Raw genomic sequence first — 24,792 nt, 5'->3', positions numbered from 1 at the left:
CAGGATAGACGAATGTCACCGAGCAGTGACTAAGTTTGTGGTCAAAGGCTTGCACCCATTTGCCACAGCAGATGATTTTCAGTAAGTGAATGTGTTTAATTGTAGGCAGGGACATTACTGGATATTCTTGTGTAATTGCTACAGAAGAATATTTATTTTATTATTTTACATTTACAATTTTTTTTTTTTCCTGGGGACCCTGTGACACCCCATTGAAGAGCCGTAGGCTGGATCTCTTAAGATCTCACTGTTGGGTTTGTAAGGCCATGTTACTCCTAAATTTCTATCTTGTTCAAAGAGAAGATATAAAACAAAGTTCTAAGCTAATCGACCTTAGTGTTCTCCTTTTTTAAAAAGAATCGATAAAGAATCGAATCGTTAAACGGAATCGAAAATGGAATCGGAATCGTGAAAATCTTATCAATACCCATCCCTAGTGAAGTTTGTCACACTTGCTGATTTTGACTGAACACACCAACACGCGACACTGAGCATTTCATCAGATTTTAATAAGCAACAAGCTGCAGTGAAGCTGCTCTCAGAGTAAAGCCGCCTGTAAGCATGACAGCATGTGTTCACCTGCACCATAAACGTGCTGACATTTGTGCGACACAGTTAAGATCACAGTAACTGTTTACATGAGTTCATGTGTGCAGTGCTGAGGAAAGGATGAGCTGTGCGACTCTGCAGAGATCAGTGATCTCGTGAGTATTTCTGGATTATATGTCACAAGGATTTCCTGCTGCTGCAGACGCACCTGCAGCCTGCTCCACATAGCAGTCGTTGTGAAACAGCTGACCTGCAGCTACTTGGTTGTGTTTTGCAAGAAAGGCTTGAAGCTGTGACAGGGTGCAGTTGTAGATCTTGTTCTCAACATTCTTAGCTGTGGCACCTCCACTCTCATAAGACTGTGATGTCTTGTTATAGTAGCAGTGGGCGACCCACATGTAGTCAGGGATGTTGACACGTTTCGTTTTGATCCCGTTTCCTTTTGATGGAATCGCACCGACCAGAACGTAGACGGAGTAATTTTTGGCCCAACCTTTGAGTGTATCCTCATGATCTTTCCACATCCCTTGGTTCAGCTTTTGTTTTTGGGGAACTATATTAGTCAGGGTCTGAGTGGCTTTGGCAGCATCACCTGTAGAAAATGATGTAGAGACAGAAGAAGGATGTGATTGGTGGGTGGATGAGAGTGTAGCAGGTTATGAAGTGCTGTGTAGAATACATTTCCCTCATAAACAGAACGTAATTATTTTTAAAGGTCTTGTGTTTGAAGTCTTCTTTCCTGTGTTCTCTGGTACATGTTCCTGGGACCGTGTTCTGTCTCCCACATGTGAGAACACGCGTGTACATCTTACTGAGTGTGCATGAGACACACGACAAACCCCTCAGAACAGCTCGACCTCTCTTACCTGCATGGTGCGAGTTGGGGTTGAGGTGACCTCGACTGTATCCATCAGTAAGTTGTTTGTAGTCGTCATCTGTTGCCTGCGTCTTTCCTATTTCATCAAGGTTTAGTGTAGGATGTTTGTAAATCAGTGAATCCTCTCTCATCATCTCCTTTTCAAACTTCTTATTTACCAGATCGACATGAAGTGATGTAAACATGTTATAGGTCAGCTGATCTACATGCACACAGTACTTTGTTTATATTAAAACGACTCATTCTGGTGTATTACTGTAATATTAAATACACAAAGTTCTCAAATGCCATCACTTTTTACAGTCTTCACTGAAATGTTAAATGTGTGATGAAGCTTTAGCATCTGTCAGGAAGTCTGGGATCAGCTGTCTGTGGAAGAAACCTGAGTGGGTCTCATTTACAAAGCTGTCGTATACCTGAGGCTCCACCATCCAGTCTGGTTTCGAACTTTTTCCGCTCTTCTCAACTACATAAGCAGAGTAGACGGGAATGCGGTTGGTGGTGTCGTACAGGGTGGCAAAGTGGTATCTGGTGGTTCACAGAGTCAATAATTAGAAAGACTGAATCTTAAAAGTAAAGTTCACAATAGTAACGACAGATCAGAAAGTTCAAGTCCAGCTCTGCAGTTTAACAGAATAAATAAATAATTTTATTTAATATGATCATTACCTGTTATTAAACATCTGGCAGATGTGGACGTGATCATTGGGAGTCCACTCTGGCACATGCCCGTTGTAAAAGTATTGCATGCACGTCTACACAACAGAGCAGCAGAAACCAGGTTTAAACACACAGAGAAACCATCTTATCATCTTTATGAACACACTGACACACAAACCTCAAAGTTTTCCACAACGTGTGCGTTGACGGGAAAGATGAGGAGGAGGAAGCACACGGTCGCCGAGCTCTGCATGCTGGATAAGTCTGAGATCCTCCGTGTGAGTAACACCTAACACAAGAAGAAATGAGCTTTTTGAACAGCATGATGTGAGGATCCACACGACCCAAGATTTTCATCACTGTGCTGGAAGGAGGCAGCTGCACGCTGCAAAAGAGCCAGAATCTCACTAACGTCCCATCAATGCTCCAGAGCGCAAACATGATGAATATATTCTGTTTTAATTTACACGATGATTCAAATCAGAATATTCTAAAACTAAATGCACCCTTCTTTAGAAAACACAAAAATGTTCTCATTCTCCTGTTAGGGCTGTTCGATATAACGATATATATTTCGTTATATATCCTTTATTAAATTCCTTCGGGATTAATAAAGTATTCTGATTCTGATATATCAGATGGCGATATAAAAACATCTATCGTTTCATTTTACGCTATCGTTTGTTTCGTGGTGTCGCGAAATAAACGTTTACGGCAATATTTTTTCATGGTTTTGATGGTCACTGTAGTGGCTATATTAATTTCTTAAAGTTCTCTCTTTCTCTTATATTTAATATAACCACACTACAGACGGACAAGCGCCTGTTTTTATGCGTTGTAGTTAGCAACAACGACGGTAACAGCATCGCGTGTCCGCTTGTTTATGTTCAACATAAACCTTTCACAATAAAGCTCAAGATCCTGTTGAGACTTTTCAAAATAAACTGAATCCCGTGAAAGAGCAGATTATTTACGGATGAGAAGTAAAAAAGAGCCACCAGGTGCTAAAAAATAAACCTTAGACTCAAACGTTAGAACAGGCTTTTCCCCGCAGCACGCCGTGTAATAAATACTCACAAAGAAAACGGCGGCCGTTACAACTTATGTCTAAAAATGTATCGTTTCATACATCGGTTAAAACACTCACCTCCAGCTACATGACGCGCAGCTGGAAACACTTCAAACAAGTCGAGCTGCCCGAGATTCACAGAATTTACAGAAAATGTTACATTTTTGTGATTTATATCGTTATCGGGACGATAGATGTCTTATGTTGGGATATGAGATTTTGGTCATATCGCACAGCAGGCGGAAAGTTATCTGCTCTGAATAAGCTGTTATCAGTTCAGTGCGTTAACAGGGCGTAAGCGCAGGGACGCTGTGTCGAAACATCAACACTCACATCCTGCGTTCTTGGCCTGTTTGGTAGTTATTGCCATGCTGTGTTTAACACAACAGCGCAGTTGGTCAAATGGTTATTAATCAACGAGACCCTCCAGGTCCTCCATCGCTCCATCAGTTAAAGTCTGTCAGTGCGCCCCAGGGCAGCACTATACAAATACAGGCCATTTACCATTTATATTCAGTGAAGGTCCAGAGGTCAGAGGTTACGCAGAAAATTGTGCCGTTCGCTTTGTAAAGTACAGCCAGGAAGAATCTGCTTTGATTCCAGATTTATGAGTTTTATTCTGCTGCAGTCCTCACATGTTACCTGTGGCAGGTCTGGAAGCTAACAGCATCACTAACAGTAACTCTTCACTTTGATCGGCTCCTTCTGACTCGGTCTGAACTTAAGTCAAAGCTGCTGCCTCGGTGTGACTCGGAGTGTGGTGAAGAGCAGAGGAGGCTCACAGGTGGGGCTGGTGCTGTTCTCAGTCACATCTCTGAACCTGCTCCAGGGCCCACTAAACGGATGCAGTGCTCTGAATGCAGCTGTGATGCCTGAGTGTGAGGACAAGTGTCTGGACATTTGTACCTGACAGAAGCTCTCAGTGAGTTTGCTCAGGATCACAGTTTCATTGTTTTAATAAGCAGGTTTTCTTTAAGCCTGCAGAGTCCTGATTGTTGGACCTTGTGACAAATTAAAAGTCTCAAATCAATATCCGTTCGCATATCTGAGTTTTAATTTGTATGCAACTTCCGGCACTTTTATTTCGGTTTTTCCGCGAAAAAATGGCACCGATGACGGAGAGGCGTCCGCAGACTCGTGTATGACACACCTGAGGTGACGGGTAAGAGGGAAATCTGCTCTGTGAAACGTCACGAACGATAATTGCTGTAGCCGCCGTGACGTCACGGACTGATTTCTGAGGAGTCTTTAAGGGTGGGGGCGGGGCTCTGACTGTGGTCGCTCATTGGCTAGCGGCGGACCCGCTGTTAGCCAATGAGCGCAGTCCTGATAAACCTTATTTCTGTCAAATAATACGATAAACATTTACGGAATTTGTATCGAAATGAGCGCGGAGTCGCGAGTTCTTCGGTCACTTGGTCAGAGGTCCACTCACTTCCGCCCTGGCGCATCATCCGGAAGCGGCTTCCATCGTCGGTGTTTCCAGGCTTCTACGGCTTTAAAGTGGAAATACGACCCGGAACTCCCGGTTTCCAACTTCCACCTTCAAACAGCGCGCGGCAACGTCCCCGGTCCGCGTGATTCAGTGCGAGCAGACACGCGGACAGACCGGAAACAGAATAAAGTTCCGTTTATCTCCGTTTACACACCGTGTCAGTCACACCGCTGTTCGCTCTGAAGGCTTTGATGTGCAGGCAGTGTGACGCATTTACTCACCCGAGAGAACAGCTGGAACACAGCTGACTGCTGCTGGCTTCAGAACGGGAACTCTTATTCTTCCTGCCGAACTCTGCTTATATTTGCTCAACTTATCTATATATACCTTTCCCAGAGGTGTGGACTCGAGTCACATGACTTGGACTCGAGTCAGACTCGAGTCATTAATTTTATGACTTTAGACTTGACTTGAAAAAATGTTCTAAGACTTGTGACTTGACTTGGACTTTTACACCAGTGACCTGGGACTTGAATTGGACTTGAACCGGTTTACTTGAAAAGACTTGATATTTTACCCCAAATATAAAATTTAATACGCATATTATATAGAGATTGAAAATGTGACGTCATTCAGGGGTAAAACCGCAACGGATTCTGGGAACTCGTGGCAAGCGGTACTAGCGCACGCAGGCTTTCAATTGAAATCAGTCACACAGCGATAAAAAGAAACACAAAAATGGCAAGAAGCTGTTGTATTATTAACTGCAATAGCCGGTCGCATGACAGCCACGGGAAGCAGACGGGTAAAGAGATCGGTTGTTATCGGATTACGTCGTTGAAGAGAAATTGTTCTAGCCATGTTTCCGAAGTAACGAAGACGCGACGGATGGCCTGGATTGCAGCCATTCAAAGATCAAATATAACGTCCCAGAACACTCCAGCTCACAGGTTAGTCTGCTCCAAGCATTTACACGAAGGTCAGTGTTTTTTAGTAGTTAACACGTCATTTTCATAACATAATTGGTGATATAGGTTACAAGCAAGTCTGGCGCTGAACAGAAATTGTCGCGCTATGCTCCTTTGTTTATTGTGCATAAATAGTGAATTGTCCTGACACAATATTGCGTTTCGCCTCTGTTACTATGGTACATTGACAAAAACATATACTTTTATTCACAGGATAAAACAGGTTTTTTTTGTATCACTAATTGCCCAGTACGATTACAGCAAACAATATTATTGTCACTGCTACATTTCTGTGATGCTACCAGAAATTATTTCCACTGCTAATTAATTACCATTGAGCTCAAAGGTCCTATTAATAAACGGTTAACGAATGTGTATTTATGACGACAATTTGTGAGACTGGTACGATGGTCTTTCGTTCTACACGGTGCATTTCAAGGTCCTGTACCCATCCGTCGGTAAACTGTACCTGGGCTTGTTGCAGTGACCTGAAGTTACTAAACTTCATGAGTGTATGCACTCACTCCAAGAACCGTATGATTATAAATATGCATATAAATATGCTACAATGAGATAGCTGACTTCATCTAACTAGCAAATGTTTTCCAGGCTACGTTGGTGATGCAGTTTTTTTTTAATATGTATGATATTTTTGTCATGCGATTTTAAAGCCGGTCCTACAACCGCATCCAAGAATAACATGCAGCTTATCTCAGAACTGTCGGTGAAAATTATTCTTGGAGCTAGGTTTAATTGAGCTGCATTTTAAAGAGGTGCAATTTCACAATTTGTGTATATTTTCTAAGTTCACTATTTTGTCATGTGTTGAGAAAAACACAGATTTAAAAATTACATGGTTTAATATTTACATTTAGCATACAACTGCAACATGCTTTTTTCGTTTTTGTTTTTTTTAAAGACTCGAAAGGACTTGAAATTCAAAATTTCAGACTTGTGACTTTACTTGGACTTTTACACCAGTGACTTGAGACTCGACTCTGACTTGCCTGACATTACTTGAGACTTGACTTGAGACTTGAGGATAAAGACTTGAGACTTACTTGAGACTTGCAAAACAATGACTTGGTCTAGGGCTGCTCAATTAATCGAATTTTAATCACGATTACGATCTGGGCTTTCAACGATCATTAAAAATGACTGAGCCGATTATTAGCCCCTCCCTCGTGCTTTACTCTCGCGCTGCTCCGTGTGGCAAATCAAGCGCACCTCTCTGCATTTTGAACACGCATCACAACAATTAAGAGGACCCGAGGGAAGCTCGGAAAGCTAAGCAGAAATTATTTGGCGAGGAGAGTGACTGCCGTTGGTTGAAAAGAGAGGTAAAAAAACTTCAGTGGTGTGGAAACATTATGGGTTCGTGGAGTCAGACGTGGATCAAGTAGACACAGTGTGTAAACTTTGCTACAGTGTCGTAGCTGCACCACAGAGCAACACTGCAAAGTTCACTAAACATAGATGTTTACATTTTTCATTTATTTTTTATATTGTAAACATTTGCACTGTTATCAGTATTTGCACACTATTTTATATTATTTTTTAAAGTCATTATTCAATACATTGTTATTGTTAACCCTTTAAATCCCTGTAGAACCAGAACCGCGTAAGCTAGTGCAATAATTTGTTTTGCATATGAAACCAGAGGAGTTGTACTTACATCTTATGCCATCAGCTTGTCCTCGGTAGGGATGGGTATCGTTTAGGTTTTATCCGATACCGGTGCCAAATCGGTACTTTTGAAACGGTGCCGGTGCTCAAACGGTGCTCAAACCGGTGCTTAAAGAATGGAGAACACAAAATTGGTCCAAAAACCTCTCATGTTCAGCTGTTTTTTTGTAAAAAGATAACAATGTTAGCCTTTTCTGCAGCTATGGGGCATATATGGTATCACTCTTGGCTGGAAGCAGTGCTTAAACAATGGAAAAAACACAAACTTTGTCCAAAAACCTCTCATGTTTAGCCGTTTCCCTCTTTTTCTTTGGTCATTTTAGCCTTTTTGGCCAGGGTGAAGGGAGTATCTGCCATCAAACAAGAAGACAGCCGCATGTAGCTATGATGATGTTTGCTAGTTCACCTTACATGCATTAATGTAATAACGTGGTTAGCCTACTCAACGTAAATTACACACGAACAACATTAAGCTACTCACGCAGAGAAGAACGGCTGCTGCTGCCATCATCATCCGTCATCATTTCTGCTACACTGGCAGGGCTAGGGGCCAGGACTCTCCTCTTCCTGTTTTTGGGGATGTTGCTAACTCCGGGTCTGATAACAGGCACCACACCCGCAATAGATGTGCTCGGTGTGAGGTCTCGCAGCAAGCTATCAAATACAGCGCATTTCTTGGCTTTTAAAAAAAAACGCTATGCGTCGCCAGGTGTTTCATCGGATTCGAGGTGTTACCTCCTTTGACAGTATCACAGTATCAGCTTAAAGCACTTGTTGCAGGCTGCTGAGTTTGCATATTTTGCTGTGAAGTACAGCCAGACTTTTGACCGCTTCGCCTTGGGCATTTTAATCTGTAGCTCTGCTCTAAAAGAACGTACGTACCTGGACCCGCCTACTATCCTTGGAAACGTAAAATGATTGGCTAGAAGTGTATCACAGCTCAGGGAAAAAAAGCACCGAAATAAAGCACCAAAATGTGCGCTGCTTTTCGGTCTGGTTACTACCGTTTATGTCAGAACCGGACACCGGTACCCATCCCTAGTCCTCGGTCACGGTTTCCTTCCACGTAAAGCTTTGCAAAAATTGCATAAAAAGCGCTTGCAGGAACAAAAACATAATTTCCAGAAGCAGGCCTTGCCGATCCGATCAGCTGTTCGTAACATTTCCCACAATGAAAACGATGGCAACGGGAACTATCGCATGTCCGCCATTTCCTGTCCGAAACCGGAAGTGATGCTTAAAACTCGAATTGCACTGCTGGAAATAGTTTATTTTGATGCACATGCTGTTTTCTTTGCAAAATTGCATCATAGGATTGTTTTTTGTTTTTCCTGCAGTATATAAAAATTGCTGTATCTTCAAAATAAAACTATGAAGACGCTCAAAATAAATTTCCCGTTGTTGTAAACTATTTTTTGCAACTTTTTTGTATTTAAAGTTTTGAGGGATAAGCCTCTTAAATTTCCCCAAGTAGAAATATATGTAAAAAAACAAAAACGATTTTCAATTTGTTTGTAGTTTATTGCACTTTTTTTGTAATTAATGTAATTACTATGGACTTAATGCATACATAGTATTAAAATATGGGCTATAACAGTTGTATTGATGTATAGCAACTTGAAATGCTCCCAAAAATGGCACTACAACATGTAAAAATAAAATAATATAAGCTCTGGCGGACTTGGTTCTATGGTAGGTCTTAAAGGGTTAAATAAATATCGCCAAATAATCGAGATCTCAATTTCAGTGAAAATAATCGTGATTATCATTTTTGCCATAATCGAGCAGCCCTAACTTGGTCCCACCTCTGACCTTTCCAAAAATACCACTTTACAGCCCCACCCACCCCGCGATAAGCGCCCCCCATCGTCTGGTTCTGGACAAGAAACCAGAACAATGAAAGATGTGATACAGGCAGTGTTGGAATATTACTCACAAAGAGTAATCTATTACCACCACTGAAACCAGATGGTCTACTTGCCCAGCACTTAAGTTGGTCTTCTCATCTCAGTAAATATAACAAATACGGCTCCTTCTAAAGATTTATAGGTAAAAATCAAACACTGTTTCTTCAGGGATTTAGGAATATGTACTTTATAACTCAAAAGCATTTTGTGCTGTTTGCATTTATTTAATTAAATTTTGAAGATGGGTGGTACAGCCGGTAGTGCCGAGTGGAAGTGGATTTAATTCTAAAAACAAACTGTATTGTTTGACTCACCTGTGAACACCTCTGTTTGAGGAGAACAACTCTGTGCATGTTCATTTCCTTTAAAAGCTACACAGAGAGACACTTCGAGACAGCCAAACTCTGACACATTGAGACTTCCTCTTTTCACAGTTAAATATAGTTTTACTCTGAAACTGCAGCTGCATTGATGATGTGCGAGTTTTAATGATGTTCGCAGCACAATGGCGATAAAGAGCAGGAGGTCTAATCGTTGGGTTGAAGTGACCTCGGCTGTATCCTGCAGGTTGTTGTTTGTAGCACTTGCATGTTGCCTGCCTCGTTCCTATTTCATTAGAGTTTAGTTTCAGTGAATCCTCTCTCATCATGTCCTTTTCAAACTCCTCATTCACCAGCTGAAGGTAGAAGATCGACATGATGTGATGTAAACATGTTATAGGTCAGCTAATACACACAGTAAAATTTACTTTGTTTACAGGAAAACGACTCATTCTGGTGTGTTATGGTGATATTAAGCTGTCGTATTCCTGAGGTTCCACCATCCACTTTTCATGCCGAGGTTTCTCCTTGTTGTAATGAACGACATAATGTGACTGGCAGTGTCGTACAGGGTGGCGAAGCGGTAGCTGGTGGTTCAGAGAGTCGATTAGAAAGATTGTAGTGATAAAAAATTAAATTCATTTAAAGTGTGTGATGTGACGTGGCTAATCATTCTGCTCTGCACGTCTGCAGGTACTGTGCACTGCTACAGCAAAAGGAGAAATGGGAGGAGCATGAGGGGCGTGGCCTGAAAGAGAAGGAGGAGCTAAACCTGGAGATCCAGAAGAACCGCCTCCTGCAGCAGGAAAACCTCCAGCTGAAAACAGATGTGGACAGGTGATGTGTTTTCACACACAGACTGTATAGCAAAGATGGACAATCATGACATCACGCATTAGGTTCTGATGTTTTGAAGCCTGTGTTAGCGTTTTCTCCTCCATGTTGGTTCCAGAAGTGACCATGTTTGGATGAGAGGGCGGAGCTACCAGCTGATGCTGCTCATCAGAGCTCAGTAACAGCTAATGAAAACCCTTGACAGCAGCCAGTGAGCACAGACTTTAAACTGTTCACCTTCTGCTTCCATCTTCAGACTCTCCGAGAGCCAATCACAGCAGGCGGAGCAGAGCAAGGGGCTCCAGCAGCGACTGAACGAACTCAAGAGCTCTTTAAGCTCCTCCCAGCTGGAAGTGAGTCAGTGTATGGCGCAATACGATTCTCTGATGGAGCAGCACCAGACGCTGGATCTCACCATGACTAAACTAGACAACCACTGTGAGGTAAGCGCACGTTTTTCTGAAACGGCTGATTGACGGGCTGCAGCGTGGTCACCGCCTCCTCTGTGTGTGCGCCCAGCTCCTGAGTCGCCTCAAAGGGAACCTGGAGGAGGAGAACCACCACCTGCTAAGTCAGATCAACCTGCTGAGTCAGCAGAACCACGCGCTGCTGGAGAGGAGCATGGAGAGCAAGGAGCTGTACCACCAGGAGCAGAAGCTCTACATGTGAGTGCTCGTCAGCCGCCGCGAGGTTCAGACAGGCGATGTCCTGCAGGACGAGCTGATCGCTGACGAACGCGGTTTATCCTCAGCTGTCAGTCGGTGCAGTCCTCACATCTGTGTTTAGCTTTTACGTGGCTGCTGCACACACCTGCAGGCACACACCTGCCATCTCATCAGCAGGTTGGACCATCTAAATCAGGGGTGTCAAACGTACGGCCCGTGGGCCACATCTGGCGGTGAGATAATTTCATGTCAGTTAATGATGGCCGTCAGTGTGGGGGAGTTGAATCGTCAGCCCTGCTGAGAATCCTTGCAGGGAGGGGTGGGACATTATTTTGACGGGCACATCATGCGGCCAATCACATGCAAAGACAGACTGGGATCATACCATTATGTGAAAGAAGGAAGGGGGCAGGCGAGTGTAGTGGTACAGGCCAGGTACACAGAGAGACGGGAGCTGGATTTAAATACAAGCGTGTCGAGGGACCGCGAAGAAAGCGTGAAAACGTAAAATGAGCGTTTGTCTGTGTTTGAGTGAAAAGCTGAGGACAGAAATGATGAGGATTGTCCTTAAACCTCACGTGTTCTCGCTGGTAGCAAAAAATCCGTAAAATAAGACTTTTATGAAAACACTGAATAAAAATTGGCTCCTTAAAAGAAAACTTACAGTTCAGTGATGAATATTAGATAAACGTGTGTTTGAATGTCAGATGCAGAAATGTGTGCGTGCAGCTCAGTCACGGCTCAGTGTCTGATAGAGTCTCACAGGCCTGAACGTGAAGCTGTTTATAATTATTATACTTCTGCTGCTCATCACAGACAAGCACACGCAGACGTTTTGGACTTTCCTACTCAAACCTCCTCATGGCCATTCACACACAGTCACTAACCCGAGGCCCCGTACCGGGGTTTAACGGACGTACTGTCACATCTCTTATTTAAATGTAGACGTGTGTGGTTTCCACGGAAACGCCAGAGTCTCAGCGAAAAGCTCAAAACAATTTCAGCAACCAACCCAAACAGCTGCCACAGCAGACAATTAAAGAGAAATATCAGTTTTTCTGTGAGTCCAGTGAAATAAAGTGGAGAGTCTGAGCGAGCAGAACTTTTCTGTCATCTTTGTTCTGACAGTCGAGTCGAGCTGACAGAAAAACAGTTGAATCTGTAACGTCTGACAGGAAGTTGCACTGGTGTGTGGGCCGCCAGACATAAAGTGAGTTTGACACCGCTGATCTAAACTCCACCCGGCACCGTGGTGCCGTCAGGGATCACAAACGGCCGACTGTGACCGACGTCTGTTTGTCTCATCAGTGATAAGCTGAACGCTCTCCGTCGTCAGAAGGAGAAACTGGAGGAGAAGATCATGGACCAGTACAAGTTCTACGACCCCACGCCTAAAAAGTAAGAGTCCACACTTCACAGCATCAGCTGTTGGGTATCCATACGCATCTACAGACCAAATCCCAGAATCCTACTCAGCGCTCACGCGTGCTGCCAGGTTGTTTGTCACACCTGTGACAAACAGGTGAGCAGCTGCAGGTTTCAGCGCAGAGGCCGGAAACATGAAAGAGCCCAACATGCTCGTGGAGGTTTGATTTTTCCAGGTCTAGTCGGTTAAAGCGCTTTGATTTGGCGCTATACAAATTAAAAAAAAGAGTGACGCCGTTTCCTGCTTTATCGTGCAATCAGAGCTCTGATTGTGTTTAAAAGTGTGAGTGCTCACTGTGTTGCAGGTCTTGATTATCGATTAAGCGTGCTGCCGTGTGTTGCAGGAGGAGTCAGTGGGCCGGAGCCAAAGCTTTAGTCAAACTCATCAAACCCCGAAAGGAGAGCAGCCGGGAGAGGGGGGCCGAGAGGGAGCGGACTAAGAGCGCCCCGGACATCCCCCTACCAGCCACGCCCCCCCTCCTGCCCCCCGAGACCCCGCCCCCTCCACCCCAGAGGACCCTCAGTGACTCGCAGGACGGCGGCCATAGCAGCCCGGGTCCCCAGAGTCCAGCTGTGACCCCCATCAGCCGAGGTAGGTACACACACACACACACACACACACACACACACACACACACACACACACACACACACACACACACACACACACACACAGAAACTCGTTAAACATGCCTGCAGAGTGTTTCGTTTTCTCTCGGGGACTCGCTCACTGTGAAGTTTGGGAACTTCTGATCAGAGGCTCAGAGCACATGTGGGGGAGCTGCTCTCTCTGTCCTGTAGAGAGCGCCATTGGCTTTCACATGACTGACAGTAAGTTCACATCTGGAACCTTCCTGAGCAGCTGACCCAGCCGTGCACACGTCTGATATTTTCACTGCAGATTTTCAGGGTTTTTATCAGATTCGATCCGTTCTTTGACTCGTTACCTGTCGGTCATCGCTCCACAGACGCAGCTCATTTAAATTCAGACATGCAGTGACAGGTCCTCGTCTGCACAGCTGCTTGTGCACTTTTAGTCTGAACAGGAGTTTTCTGCAGGCGTGTTGTTGGCGTGTTACTCCTCACCTGTGGAGGACACGTGGAGCGAGCAGCCCTCTCACAGAAACTTCTGTTTGTTTCTTTGGAGCCTAAATGAGAACAAAGTGAAACAGGAAAGAACAACAAAAACTGTCTTTGTGCTTTTTGGCCAGCGTGATGTTCCAGATGTCACATTCTTAGTTTGGGACCGTCGGGAAGGCTGGCACGCCTTCAACCCTTTAAGACCGCTCGGAGCGGGCACGCTCCGTTTTGTGTAACTATTTTTAAATCCCTGTAGAACCCGAACCGCGTAAGCTAGCGCAATAAATTTTTTGCATATGAAACCGGAGGAGTTGTACTTACATCTTATGCCATCAGCTTGTCCTCGGTCACGGTTTCCTTCCACATATAGCTTTGCAAAAATTGCATAAAAACCACTTGCAGCAGCAAAAACATAATATTCCAGAAACACGCTTTGCCGATCCGATCAGCTGATCAACACTTCCTATGTTGGAATAGACGTCAGCGCGAACGATCGCATGTCCGCCATTACCTGCCCGAAACCGTAAGTGACGTCATTTTCGCGGAAAATGTAGGTTTTTATCTTTATCTTCACCTTATAAGCCTGTACTGGAGTTTTTAAAAGTCATGTTTGACTTCATGCTTTTCTTTATTATTTCTGGGATGCTTAGAACTCAAACGGCACTGCTGGAAATAGTTTATTTTGATACAGATGCTGTTTTTTAGCAAATCTGCATTATAATATTTATCTTCGTTTTTCCTGCAGTTTATAAAAATTGGTGTATCTCAAAAATAAAACTATGAAGACACTCAAAATAAATTTCCTGTGGTTGGAAACTATTCTGTGCAACTTTTTTGTATTTACAGTTTTGAGGGATAAGCCTCTTAAATTTCTCTAACTACAAATATATTCCAAAAAAAACCCCAGATTTTCAATTTGTATTGTAGTTTATTGCACTTTTTTGCAATTGATGTAATTACTGTGCACTTAATGCAAACATATTATTAAAATTTGGGCTGTAATGGTTGTATTGATGTATAGCAGCTTGAAATGCTCCCACAAATGGCTCCACAGCATGTAAAGATATAAAGATAAGCTCTGGAGGACTTGGTTCTGTGGTGGGTCATAAAGGGTTAAAATCACTCACGGACCGTCGCTGAGAGCAGGAATGTGTGTCCACGTCTGTGTCCACGTCTGTGTCCACGTCTGTGTCCACGATGAGCAGCACCACAGTGTCCTCCAGCTGTTCAGCACATCTGGACAAAACAGGACAGATCATGTGTTTGAGAAGATGTTTTCTGTGAAGCAAACTGTTGGATGGAAGTGAAAACAAACCTTTGTGTGTGATGGCTGCAGGACGGCGTGGACTCCTTGTCCACAGAAACAGAGACGTGCTGTGGAAACGTCTTACATCGGGACATGTCCGGGGTTGAACGTGCACTTACACTTCCTCACACTGACACAGAGGGGTGCGTCGGGTTTTTTAACCGTCACATACTGACATCGTTTAGGCTCCGCCCACATTTATAAACCGTAAGAAGGTCGGCACTGAAGCGTTTGTGACCCAACAAGTGCAAAATGTGATGAGTCGTCACAGACAGCGGCTCCTGCGTCGTCCTCTTCCTCGCTCTGTGGTGCATGCTCCTAACATCTGTGGGTTCTCACTGAACTCGGGCTGAGCTCTGCTAAAAGCCTGTTTAACACAGGACGTTACATCCTAGTCTTCCTCACCTCCCTGCTCTCCTTCATCAGTGTCAGGTGTTTTTAAAGGTCACTGAAGCTGGGAACACTTTAATGCAGCCTGTGAGGGCGTAGTTCCCCTGTAACTAAAGGTTTCAGTGTAATCTGTTATATTTACAGTGGGGCAAAAAAGTATTTAGTCAGTCACCGATTGTGCAAGTTCCCCCACTTAAAATGATGACAGAGGTCAGTAATTTGCACCAGAGGTACACTTCAACTGTGAGAGACAGAATGTGAAAAAAAAATCCATGAATTCACATGGTAGGATTTGTAAAGAATTTATTCGTAAATTAGGGTGGAAAATAAGTATTTGGTCACCTCAAACAAAGAAAATCTCTGGCTCTCACAGACCTGTAACGTCTTCTGTAAGAAGCTTTTCTGTCCCCCACTCGTTACCTGTATGAATGGCACCTGTTTGAACTCATCATCTGTATAAAAGACACCTGTCCACAGCCTCAAACAGTCAGACTCCAAACTCCGCCATGGCCAAGACCAAAGAGCTTTCGAAGGACACCAGGAAAAGTATTGTAGACCTGCACCAGACTGGGAAGAGTGAATCTACAATAGGCAAGCAGCTTGGTGTGAAAAAATCAACTGTGGGAGCAATCATCAGAAAATGGAAGACATACAAGACCACTGATAATCCCCCTCGATCTGGGGCTCCACGCAAGATCTCATCCCGTGGGGTCAAAATGATCATGAGAACGGTGAGCAAAGATCCCAGAACCACACGGGGGGACCTGGTGAATGACCTGCAGAGAGCTGGGACCAAAGTAACAAAGGTCACCATCAGTAACACACTACAACGGCAGGGAATCAAATCCCGCAGTGCCAGACGTGTTCCGCTGCTGAAGCCAGTGCATGTCCAGGCCCGTCTGAAGTTTGCCAGAGAGCACATGGATGATACAGCAGAGGATTGGGAGAATGTCATGTGGTCAGATGAAACCAAAGTAGAACTTTTTGGTATAAACTCAACTCGTCGTGTTTGGAGGAAGAAGAATACTGAGTTGCATCCCAAGAACACCATACCTACTGTGAAGCATGGGGGTGGAAACATCATGCTATGGGGCTGTTTTTTCTGCCAAGGGGACAGGACGACTGATCCGTGTTAAGGACAGAATGAATGGGGCCATGTATCGTGAGATTTTGAGCCAAAACCTCCTTCCATCAGTGAGAACTTTGAAGATGAAACGAGGCTGGGTCTTCCAACATGACAATGATCCAAAACACACCGCCCGGGCAACAAAGGAGTGGCTCCGTAAGAAGCATTTGAAAGTCCTGGAGTGGCCTAGCCAGTCTCCAGACCTCAACCCCATAGAAAATCTGTGGCGGGAGTTGAAAGTCCGTGTTGCTCGGTGACAGCCCCAAAACATCACTGCTCTCGAGAAGATCTGCATGGAGGAATGGGCCAAAATACCAGCTACTGTGTGTGCAAACCTGGTAAAGACCTATAGTAAACGTTTGACCTCTGTTATTGCCAACAAAGGTTATGTTACAAAGTATTGAGTTGTATTTTTGTTATTGACCAAATACTTATTTTCCACCCTGATTTACGAATAAATTCTTTACAAATCCTACCATGTGGATTCATGGATTTTTTTTTCACATTCTGTCTCTCACAGTTGAAGTGTACCTCTGGTGCAAATTACTGACCTCTGTCATCATTTTAGGTGGGGGAACTTGCACAATCGGTGGCTGACTAAATACTTTTTTGCCCCACTGTACATACAGATACTTTCAGTGTATTTAGTTGAGTATTTCCACATCTGCGTACGCTGTGACGTGTGTTATGGATTATTATGGAGTGGATTATATTTATATCCGCACTTGCTTTGATGTGCACGATGCTAAAGGTTAAAGGTTAAAAGGTTGATCCACTCCAGATTTCGGGCAGCTACTGCCAGTACTGCAGTACTTTAATGTACTTTCAGTACAATTACTTCTCTGTTTGCTGTACAGCCTCATGACCTTTGAGTATGTGTAGGTAATTACAGTGTAATTACAGGCGTTAGGCCTGAGTCGTTACTGAGAATGTTGCGCAGCAGCGGCGGCGCCGAGCTTCAGGTTAACCTGAGTGTGAGCCGAGCTCAGCTCTGACGAGCTCTCTGATTGGTGGGTTCTGGGTTCTCTGCACGATCTCTGCTGTTCATCCATAACAAGTTCTCACGTCGGTGTTTTCTTTCGTTTACTCACCTTTCCTTTTCCTCCCGTCTCCTCAGCTCCTCCTCCAAAACGCTTCAAATTTCTCCGCAGTAAAAGTCAAGACAAGATCCTCCCCTCTTCCTCCTCCTCCCTGTCGCCGACCTCATCCTCCCCCATCACCCGCCGCCCCTCCCTCTCTCTCACCAGACGACTGCGATTTTGGTCCTCCGCCGACCTCACAGCCGACCTCATCGCTAGCCAGCCAATCCTAGCCAACGGAGATTTCTAACATCCTCATCATCATCCTCATCCTTTGTGCCCACTGACACCATCCTCATCATCACAGTCATCAGTGTGACACACGCGCGCACACACACACACACACATACACACACACACACCTCTGACACTAAAACATTAAAGACAACCTCGAGCAGCCCCGTGTTTCTGGACAGTGTTATTAGTAAGTAGTGTGTGTGCGCGCGTGTGTGTGTGTGTGCGCGTGTGTGTGTGTGTGCGCGTGTGTGTGTGTGTGCGCGTGTGTGTGTGTGTGTGCGCGCGCGCGCGTGTGTGTGTGTGTGCGCGCGTGCGTGCGTGTGTGTGCGTGTGCGCGCGTGCGTGCGTGTGTGTGCGTGTGCGCGCGCGCGCGCGTGTGTGTGTGTGCGTCTGTGTGTGCGCGCGCGCGCGTGTGTGTCTGTGTGTGCGCGTCTGTGTGTATGTGTGTGTAGCTTGCAGTCTGTTCTGAGCTGTGAGTCTTTAAAGTCATGAAGGTTTTCAGTCCTGAGTGGATTTGTAGCGATGGCGCTCGCTCTCATCACTTCCTGCAGCAGAAAGCTTCAGACGCCGCTTTAACGCAGACCTGCAGGCTTCGCCCAACGAAACACTCACAGAATCACAACTGCTGCACCTGTGCGCTCACCTGTGCTCTCAGGGTCACATGTCTCAGACAAGCACAGCTCGCTGAAGCTGTCATGTTTCATCGTTTGATTAGTTTTATCACGAAAGTAAAAACCAGCGTCTTTAAAGTCATCATCAGACAGGAAGTAGGTTTGTTGTTTCCTGTCTGGACAGCGATGTTCCTGAACCTGCAGATGTGCTTTAATGGAAACTTCACAGATGTCACAGTTATCACTAATGGCCCTCCCCCAGCTTCTGATTGGTCAGATCACAGCACAGTGTCCTTAGTTTTGACGAACCGTGTCCGCTGTCAGGTGGGACGCAGCAGGTGTGTTTGCACTCTCACTGCTTCAGCTGCGTCCTGTCCCTCGAATGCAGGTCAGGAGCTGCCATCTCTGTTCACGCTGTGATGTCATCAGGTCACATAGTGAGTGTGTGCGTGCCGCCGTGTCCTGCTTTGCTCTTTGTGACGCTGACCTCACGCTCACGGCCCGCCCACTCACGCCGCTGTGCTTCCAGTGATATTAACCCTGCCGCTGTGAATCCCTCCTCACTGCATTCTGATTGGTCCACAGGTTTGGCGGACAGGAGCCGGGGCGTTTATCACAGCAGCACGCCAGGAGGAAGCAGCGAAAGCGTGAACGGAGAAGATGCACAGGGACCAGGTACTGTAGCCCTCACAGTGCTTTCACAGGCTGCAGGTCAGCTTCCTGAGGAAGGCTTCCAGCTCGGGCTCTGAGGTGTTCCTGCCCCACAGAGCGGGAGCTCCGCCCACTCTGTGGCAGTCTGTGGGTCCTGACTAAAAGAGTAAAAGCGCCCATTAAAGCAGTGAAACTGAGCCTTGCTGGTGCAGCTGAGCTCAGACGTCGAGCCGAGTCGACGCTGTAACAAAAATGATTCCTGAGGTTTGAGGAACTGCACATACAAGAACTTCCTGATTGTCTGTTTTAATTCCAGGTCAGACCCATAAAATCCATCTGAGCTCCACTCCGAGCCATCCGTCGTCTTCGCTGGGCTTCAGCGGCAGCTCCGCCTCCAGGCTGGGCCAGATCGCCGTGCGCAGGCCCAGAGGTAGGCCGGCTTTTTGTTTTACTCAGAGCAGCTGTAGAAGTCTGAAACACTGCACGTGTGACGCTGCGGTCACATTTACAGGCCCGTTACTGGACGAAGACTCGCGCCACAACGCCTCGGACCCGGCGTTCAGAGGTCGCCCGGGGTCGGCCGACTTCAGCCACAACACGTCCAGCTCCAACTCACCTGTGAGCTGCAGAGGTACAGACACACACCTGGTTAAATCTGCACAGAGCAGGAGTCTCGATCTCCTTGAGGGCCGCGTGTCTCTGCTGCAACACACATGGTCACGTTTAGTAGGTCGTCAGCAAGACTAACGAACCTGACTGCGTGCTGAATTCAGCCATTTGATTCATGTTACAGCAGCTCATGAGTGAATGAACACGGTGCAATAAAAGTGCTGTAGAAGTGCAGTTTTCCAAACGTTTACTCAAACAGAGTTAGAGCTCGCTGCCTCAGCTTCGTCTTACTAAAGAAGGACTCAGGGTATTCAGGTGTGTTGCAACAGAGTCTCTGAGAAATGAAATTAAAGAACTTCAGGTCAAATCTGTGCTAGCTAAACTTTGGAGGTGGGACTAGGTGATCTGTGGAGGTGGGGCTAGTTTACAGGCACAAATGTCACCTCTCCCACTTTCGCCGCACTCAGCTGTACTTTCTTTTCAGATTTCTCAGAACGCCAGGGCCGCTCTGCCAGCCTCTCCAGTGACGACGTCACAGGTCTCAGCCAATCACAGCTGACCCTGTCGCGAAGCTCCACCCTTCCATATGACCACGCACCCCAGAGGGCCCAGCCACAGCGTGGAGGCGGGGTCAGAAGCAAGACCCGCCCTGCTTCTCCTGGGAGTGAGATGGTGACGCTGGAAGAGTTCCTGCAGGAGAGCAACCTGCAGTCTCCTCCTGTGGTGAGACATGAGGCACATATTTCTGCACACACGCCGCCGTCGCCGCTGATCACACGAGGCGAGCTTTCGGTCGGGGAGACTCACGCTGAAGACGTTCTGACCTTTGAACCCCTGACCTCAGACCTGCCCACAGAGCAGACGTGACATTCAGTCTCACACCAGGAGCTTTGTGTTTTAGTGCACATCAGTTTAGACCAGCCTGAGGAGTCAGAGCGAGGACGTCCTGCGTTACTTCCTGTTGAGCCTGAGTTTCAATATGACCTTCAGTGAGGATAGAGTAACCTAGCAACCAGATAACACACATACTTTTAGTAGAAGCAGCAAAAGCTGAGACTGAAATGTGATGATTCAGTGAATCTGAGTAACACTGTGAGAAGCTTTAGCCTGAGAGATGAACTCATGACGTCACAGCGGTGTCAGCACACTTCCTGTTTCTAGCAGATCAAAGTGTTCGGAGCAGCGATGTCACAATTGTGTGGTGTGCAGCTCGATGATGATAACGTCTGATAAATAGCCTGAAGATCCCCTGCTGCTGCTGTGAGCGCTGCACTCACATATTTGCTGCCCTCGGTGTTTTAGTGAGTCGGCGCCTTGAGCATCCGAGAGCAGAGCGGCAGTAAAACAGGAAGCTCTGCTGCTTCGGCAGGTCAGATGTTTCTCGTTAAAGCTCGGTGTTTTGTGCAGGACGGTGCGTGAAAAACACTGACGGTGTGGTTGATATGTTCAGGTGCAGCTGATGGGTGGAGGCAGGCACGGCGGCGGTTTCTAACTGAAGCATTTATATTCACCGTGTTTCGGTTTGCTGCACGCGCTCTGATCACGCCGTTATCAACCGCTTCAGAGGTCATTGTTTATAAAAGCGACCCGTTGTTTTTCCCGGCTTCTCAGTCACAGCTCAGATGTGTTTGACCTTTGCCCTTTGTCAGCCCTGCCCTGACTGCTTCTCTGGTTTTCAGGTGTCCACAGGAAGCAGAGAGGACCTGGTGACGGACTATTTTGCTAGAAGCCCCGCCCCCTCAGCTCTTGCCTGCAGAGATCAGGCGACGCCCACCAACTACGTCACGCCCACTGTGCAGTCGTCCAATCAGAGGCCGGGACAGAGTGTGAAGCCCTCGCCTCGTCAGCCCGTGGGCCAGTCGCCGGCCTCGGCTCAGAGAAGCAGCCAATCACTGAGCAGGACCTTCAGCCTGGCCTCGGCCGACCTGCTGCGCTCCAACGGGCCGGACAGCTTCAGAGGACACGACGTCTCCCCCGGCCAGGCCGACGCCGTGATGCGCCGTCAAGGAGGCGGGACCACTGGGAGAGAGCGGCCGCTGTCGGCTCGTTTTACTGCTCTGTCCAACCAGCACGCAGATGGCAGCTTCCTGAACCCGCCCATCCACCACTCCACCTCCCTGAACCTGCAGGCGGAGCGCTACGTGGAGCGAGAGCGGGACCGAGGGTGGAGCGCCACCTCCCGAAACGGCCCTCACCGTGGAGAAATTGCCATGGTAACCCCAGTGAGAGCGACGCCTGCCGCGCAGCCTGACGACACCCCCGAGTACGCAGAGGTCCCGAGGGAGGGGCGGTTGGGCGACTCCGCCCACACGAAGAAGGATGGCGAGAGTGGGAGGTGTGGCTCTGTGGAACGCCCAAAGAGTACGCCGGCGTCACCCGACCCCAACAACGACCCGCAGACGGTGTGGTACGAGTACGGCTGCGTCTAAATACCGGAGCACCACGCCCTGCATCCAGCCTCAGAGACAGGAAGTGAGACTGAAGCAACGCCACCCTTTCACTTCCTGTTAGTAAATAAGTGGACAGGTGAGGCAGTCACATGATCATCTCTCTGAGGTGGATGCAGGACTGGATGGAGCTGAGTTTTTGCTGATGCCATGACACTACCAGCGCTCCCCACAGGGGGGCGGGGCTTACCGGAGCAGGACGTTTCCTGAAAACATCTTTTTGGATTCTATAGTGACGCCAAGCTGACGCTCCGTCTCTAACACACAGAGAAGACGCTGCTCCATCATCTCCACCCTGCAGCCACCACAACACAACACTACGAGCAGCCCTGTCTAACTGCTGGACTCTGCAGGACCGCCGCCTGAATGTACGGGACGCCACATTCCCCGCCTCCAACATCACGCCATACACTGGAAAAGACACAGGAAGGGTGGTGGGGGGGATAAACAGGACAGGCGGAGAGCCTCCTCCCTTTTAAATTACAGCCCTGCTCCATCCATCTTTAGATTCTATCCCAGCATGCAACGCTCTGACACTTTACTGGAAATGTTGCTCAACCCAAGCCGACACTAGACACACACACACACACACACACACAGATAGATATAATGATAGAGACACAGGCTTTGTCCTCGGGGGGTTTCTGTGGCTTCTCTGCCTGCTCAGCTGGGTTTAATTCAAACACTCACACACACACAGACACACACTGAGGTTTGGAGCCTGTGGCTGACAGTAAAATCATTCACGTGTTTCCTCTGAGCTGTAAAAGCCACTGTTTGGTGTTTGTGTGAATTATAGATGGAACACACACACACAGAAACTCACACACACCTCATTCCCGGATTCACGCTCGTTTGCTTAATTGGTGATTGTCTGTTTGTCTCAGAAGTCACGTGAATGATTTTAGTGTTTTTCCCTCTGGCTGAGCTCACAGACACTTCGGAGAGGAAGAGGAGGCACAATGACTGAAGGTGTGTCTCACACAAAGCTGATGATATTTAATGACTGACCTTTGACCTGCTATTTCAAAGCACTACATTAACGATGATGATGATGGTAGAGATGAAGATGTAACACTGGAGTTATGAAATGAAGACTGAGCTGATATGAGTTAAATTATTCCTCCTGGAATTTGTATGTGTTTGATGATTTTTTTTTTTACTTTACTTTGAAAATACCAAATGACTTCCTGTGTGTGTGGCGGCGCTGCAGATCGATGATGTCATGTTACCTGTGCATTTGCTCTGTTTGTGTTTGCTGTAAAGTCGACCTGTTCTGCTGGTTACTGCTGCACCTGTGAGAGTGGCTGAGCATGAGTCTCAGCTCAGAATAATGCTTCTGTGTCTGAGCTCTGTCTGAATCAGGCTGCTTTAGCTCCTCCCTCTGCAAGGGAGGATTCATACATACACATCATGCTCATTTCTCAGCAGCCAATTAAATCCTCCGGCTTCATCACGAGCCAATCAGATCACGTTATAAGAATATCTGAGAGCGAGCGAGCTGGCTGTTAGAAAACTTTATTCTGATTGGCTGCCCCTCACAAACAGTTTTAATGCAGGTGGGTGGGGCCTCTGTGACACCTTTGTGACATCACTTAGATCACCTGTGCATGCAGCAGGTGGGCGACGTTAAGAACAGTTCGACTTTACGGTCTCTTACTTCTTCCTGACTTCCTGTGTGCTCGCCGCGAAGCATCATCTTTCATTAGGAGGAGGAAGTGAAAGAGGAAGTGGCGGCGTCAATGACGTTCCTGCTGTAACTGGATTTGCTGTAGTTCACTTTAAGACTATTTCTGCTGCGGTCGCTGCAGACGCGCTCAGAGGCTGAGAGCAGAAACACGTGAAAGCTTTTTGCTAATAAAGATTTTTAACCTTTGACCTCTGTCACACTCGTCACACTTGAACAGACACACACAGCAAAATTGGCAACACAGCGCTCAGGAAAGTTTGCTTCCTGTGACATTTTCCCTCTTAAAGGTAGAGCCTGACGGTTGAGGTTGCGTCAGGAGCGTGAGGTAACAGGTAGTCGTCTCATCAGCCACGCACTCGTAGACGCTGTTGGACGAGCTGGGATCGATCCACTCACCAGCTGATGGGAACACCACCCGCTCTTCCACCTGAGCTGTTGCTGCTCAACGCTAATTAAAGCTCTGAGATCGTCTGAGTGGACAGGTGTGCAGAGGAGGCTCCTCCCCCCTGTAGAGTGCGCCTGTGGCTGATGACCTCTGAGTTCCTCGAATCAAGACACTTTCATTTCACTTTCACAAGACACTTTCGCCTCTGTCAGTGCGCCCCAGGGCAGCTGTGGCTACAATGTAGCTTGCCATCGCCAGTGTGTGAATGTGTGTGTGAATGGGTGGATGACTGAATGTAGTGTGAAGCGCTTTGGGGTCCTTAGGGACTAGAAAAGCGCTATATAAATGCTTACCATTTAACACATTTCCTCTTTCTCTGACGGCGAGATGAGTAACGGCTGCAGACAGGTAACCGTGACGGGCTCTTTTCATGTCGTGGGAACGTTTCAGATGACTCGCCAGATGTGTTCAGACAGCTGCTTTCCTACACCAGGCATCGCCAGGTTAAATTCAAACTGTGACCTTTGACCTGACCCATCAGTGACCACACCACCAAACCTGCGTCACAGCGTCAGAGTCGCCTTCAGAACGCTGAAATGCAATTGGTGTGAGAGACTCCACAGTCGTCTCCGGACATGCAAACAGGTGAGCATGTGCAGATCTACTTCGACTCTGCGTGCTGCTCGTGTTTCAGACGTCTGTGAACGTTTGTTCAAAGATTCAGAAGTTAAAAAATAAAAATGAGGCTGTGACATCACAGTGTGTGTGTGAGTCCGTGTGTGTGAG

General features: G+C 46.7%; 2 protein-coding genes across 5 annotated transcripts in view; one reads left to right on the top strand and one right to left on the bottom strand.

Annotated features, from left to right (window-relative positions):
* ccdc88c (coiled-coil domain containing 88C) overlaps positions 1 to 23,809 on the top strand; it is a 51,318-nt gene extending 27,509 nt beyond the window's left edge. For 2 of the 3 annotated variants that reach the window (XM_040049649.1, XM_040049648.1), the window contains exons 22-31: positions 10,165 to 10,308; positions 10,562 to 10,748; positions 10,825 to 10,970; positions 12,279 to 12,368; positions 12,740 to 12,987; positions 18,810 to 18,899; positions 19,192 to 19,305; positions 19,387 to 19,506; positions 19,969 to 20,207; positions 21,164 to 23,809. In XM_040049649.1, the coding sequence (XP_039905583.1) occupies positions 10,165 to 10,308; positions 10,562 to 10,748; positions 10,825 to 10,970; positions 12,279 to 12,368; positions 12,740 to 12,987; positions 18,810 to 18,899; positions 19,192 to 19,305; positions 19,387 to 19,506; positions 19,969 to 20,207; positions 21,164 to 21,913 (2,128 nt within the window). In that variant the 3' untranslated portion in view covers positions 21,914 to 23,809. Of the gene's footprint in view, positions 1 to 10,164; positions 10,309 to 10,561; positions 10,749 to 10,824; positions 10,971 to 12,278; positions 12,369 to 12,739; positions 12,988 to 17,414; positions 17,747 to 18,809; positions 18,900 to 19,191; positions 19,306 to 19,386; positions 19,507 to 19,968; positions 20,208 to 21,163 lie in introns of those variants that run through there. The other variant, XM_040049650.1, reaches the window with a different exon arrangement.
* On the bottom strand, positions 489 to 15,308 carry LOC120745066 (endonuclease domain-containing 1 protein-like). Of its 2 annotated transcripts, XM_040049710.1 has the most exons (6): positions 14,603 to 15,308; positions 2,265 to 2,375; positions 2,096 to 2,181; positions 1,843 to 1,954; positions 1,416 to 1,587; positions 489 to 1,141 (listed from the first exon to the last, which is right to left on the bottom strand). In XM_040049710.1, exons 1-6 carry the CDS (start codon positions 14,732 to 14,734, stop codon positions 720 to 722), a joined length of 1,035 nt encoding a protein of 344 aa, XP_039905644.1. In that variant the 5' UTR covers positions 14,735 to 15,308; the 3' UTR covers positions 489 to 719. The 2 variants fall into 2 exon arrangements, with proteins under 2 accessions (XP_039905644.1, XP_039905645.1); XM_040049711.1 differs by lacking the exons at positions 2,096 to 2,181; positions 14,603 to 15,308 and having other exon boundaries at positions 2,265 to 2,758.
* Positions 23,810 to 24,792: the final 983 nt, after the last annotated feature.

This window comes from Simochromis diagramma, unplaced genomic scaffold (assembly GCF_900408965.1).
Source record: "Simochromis diagramma unplaced genomic scaffold, fSimDia1.1 OVJJ01000456.1, whole genome shotgun sequence".
In the NCBI taxonomy this organism is placed as follows: Eukaryota; Metazoa; Chordata; class Actinopteri; order Cichliformes; family Cichlidae; genus Simochromis; species Simochromis diagramma.
This window is presented reverse-complemented; position numbering and strand designations above follow the sequence as displayed.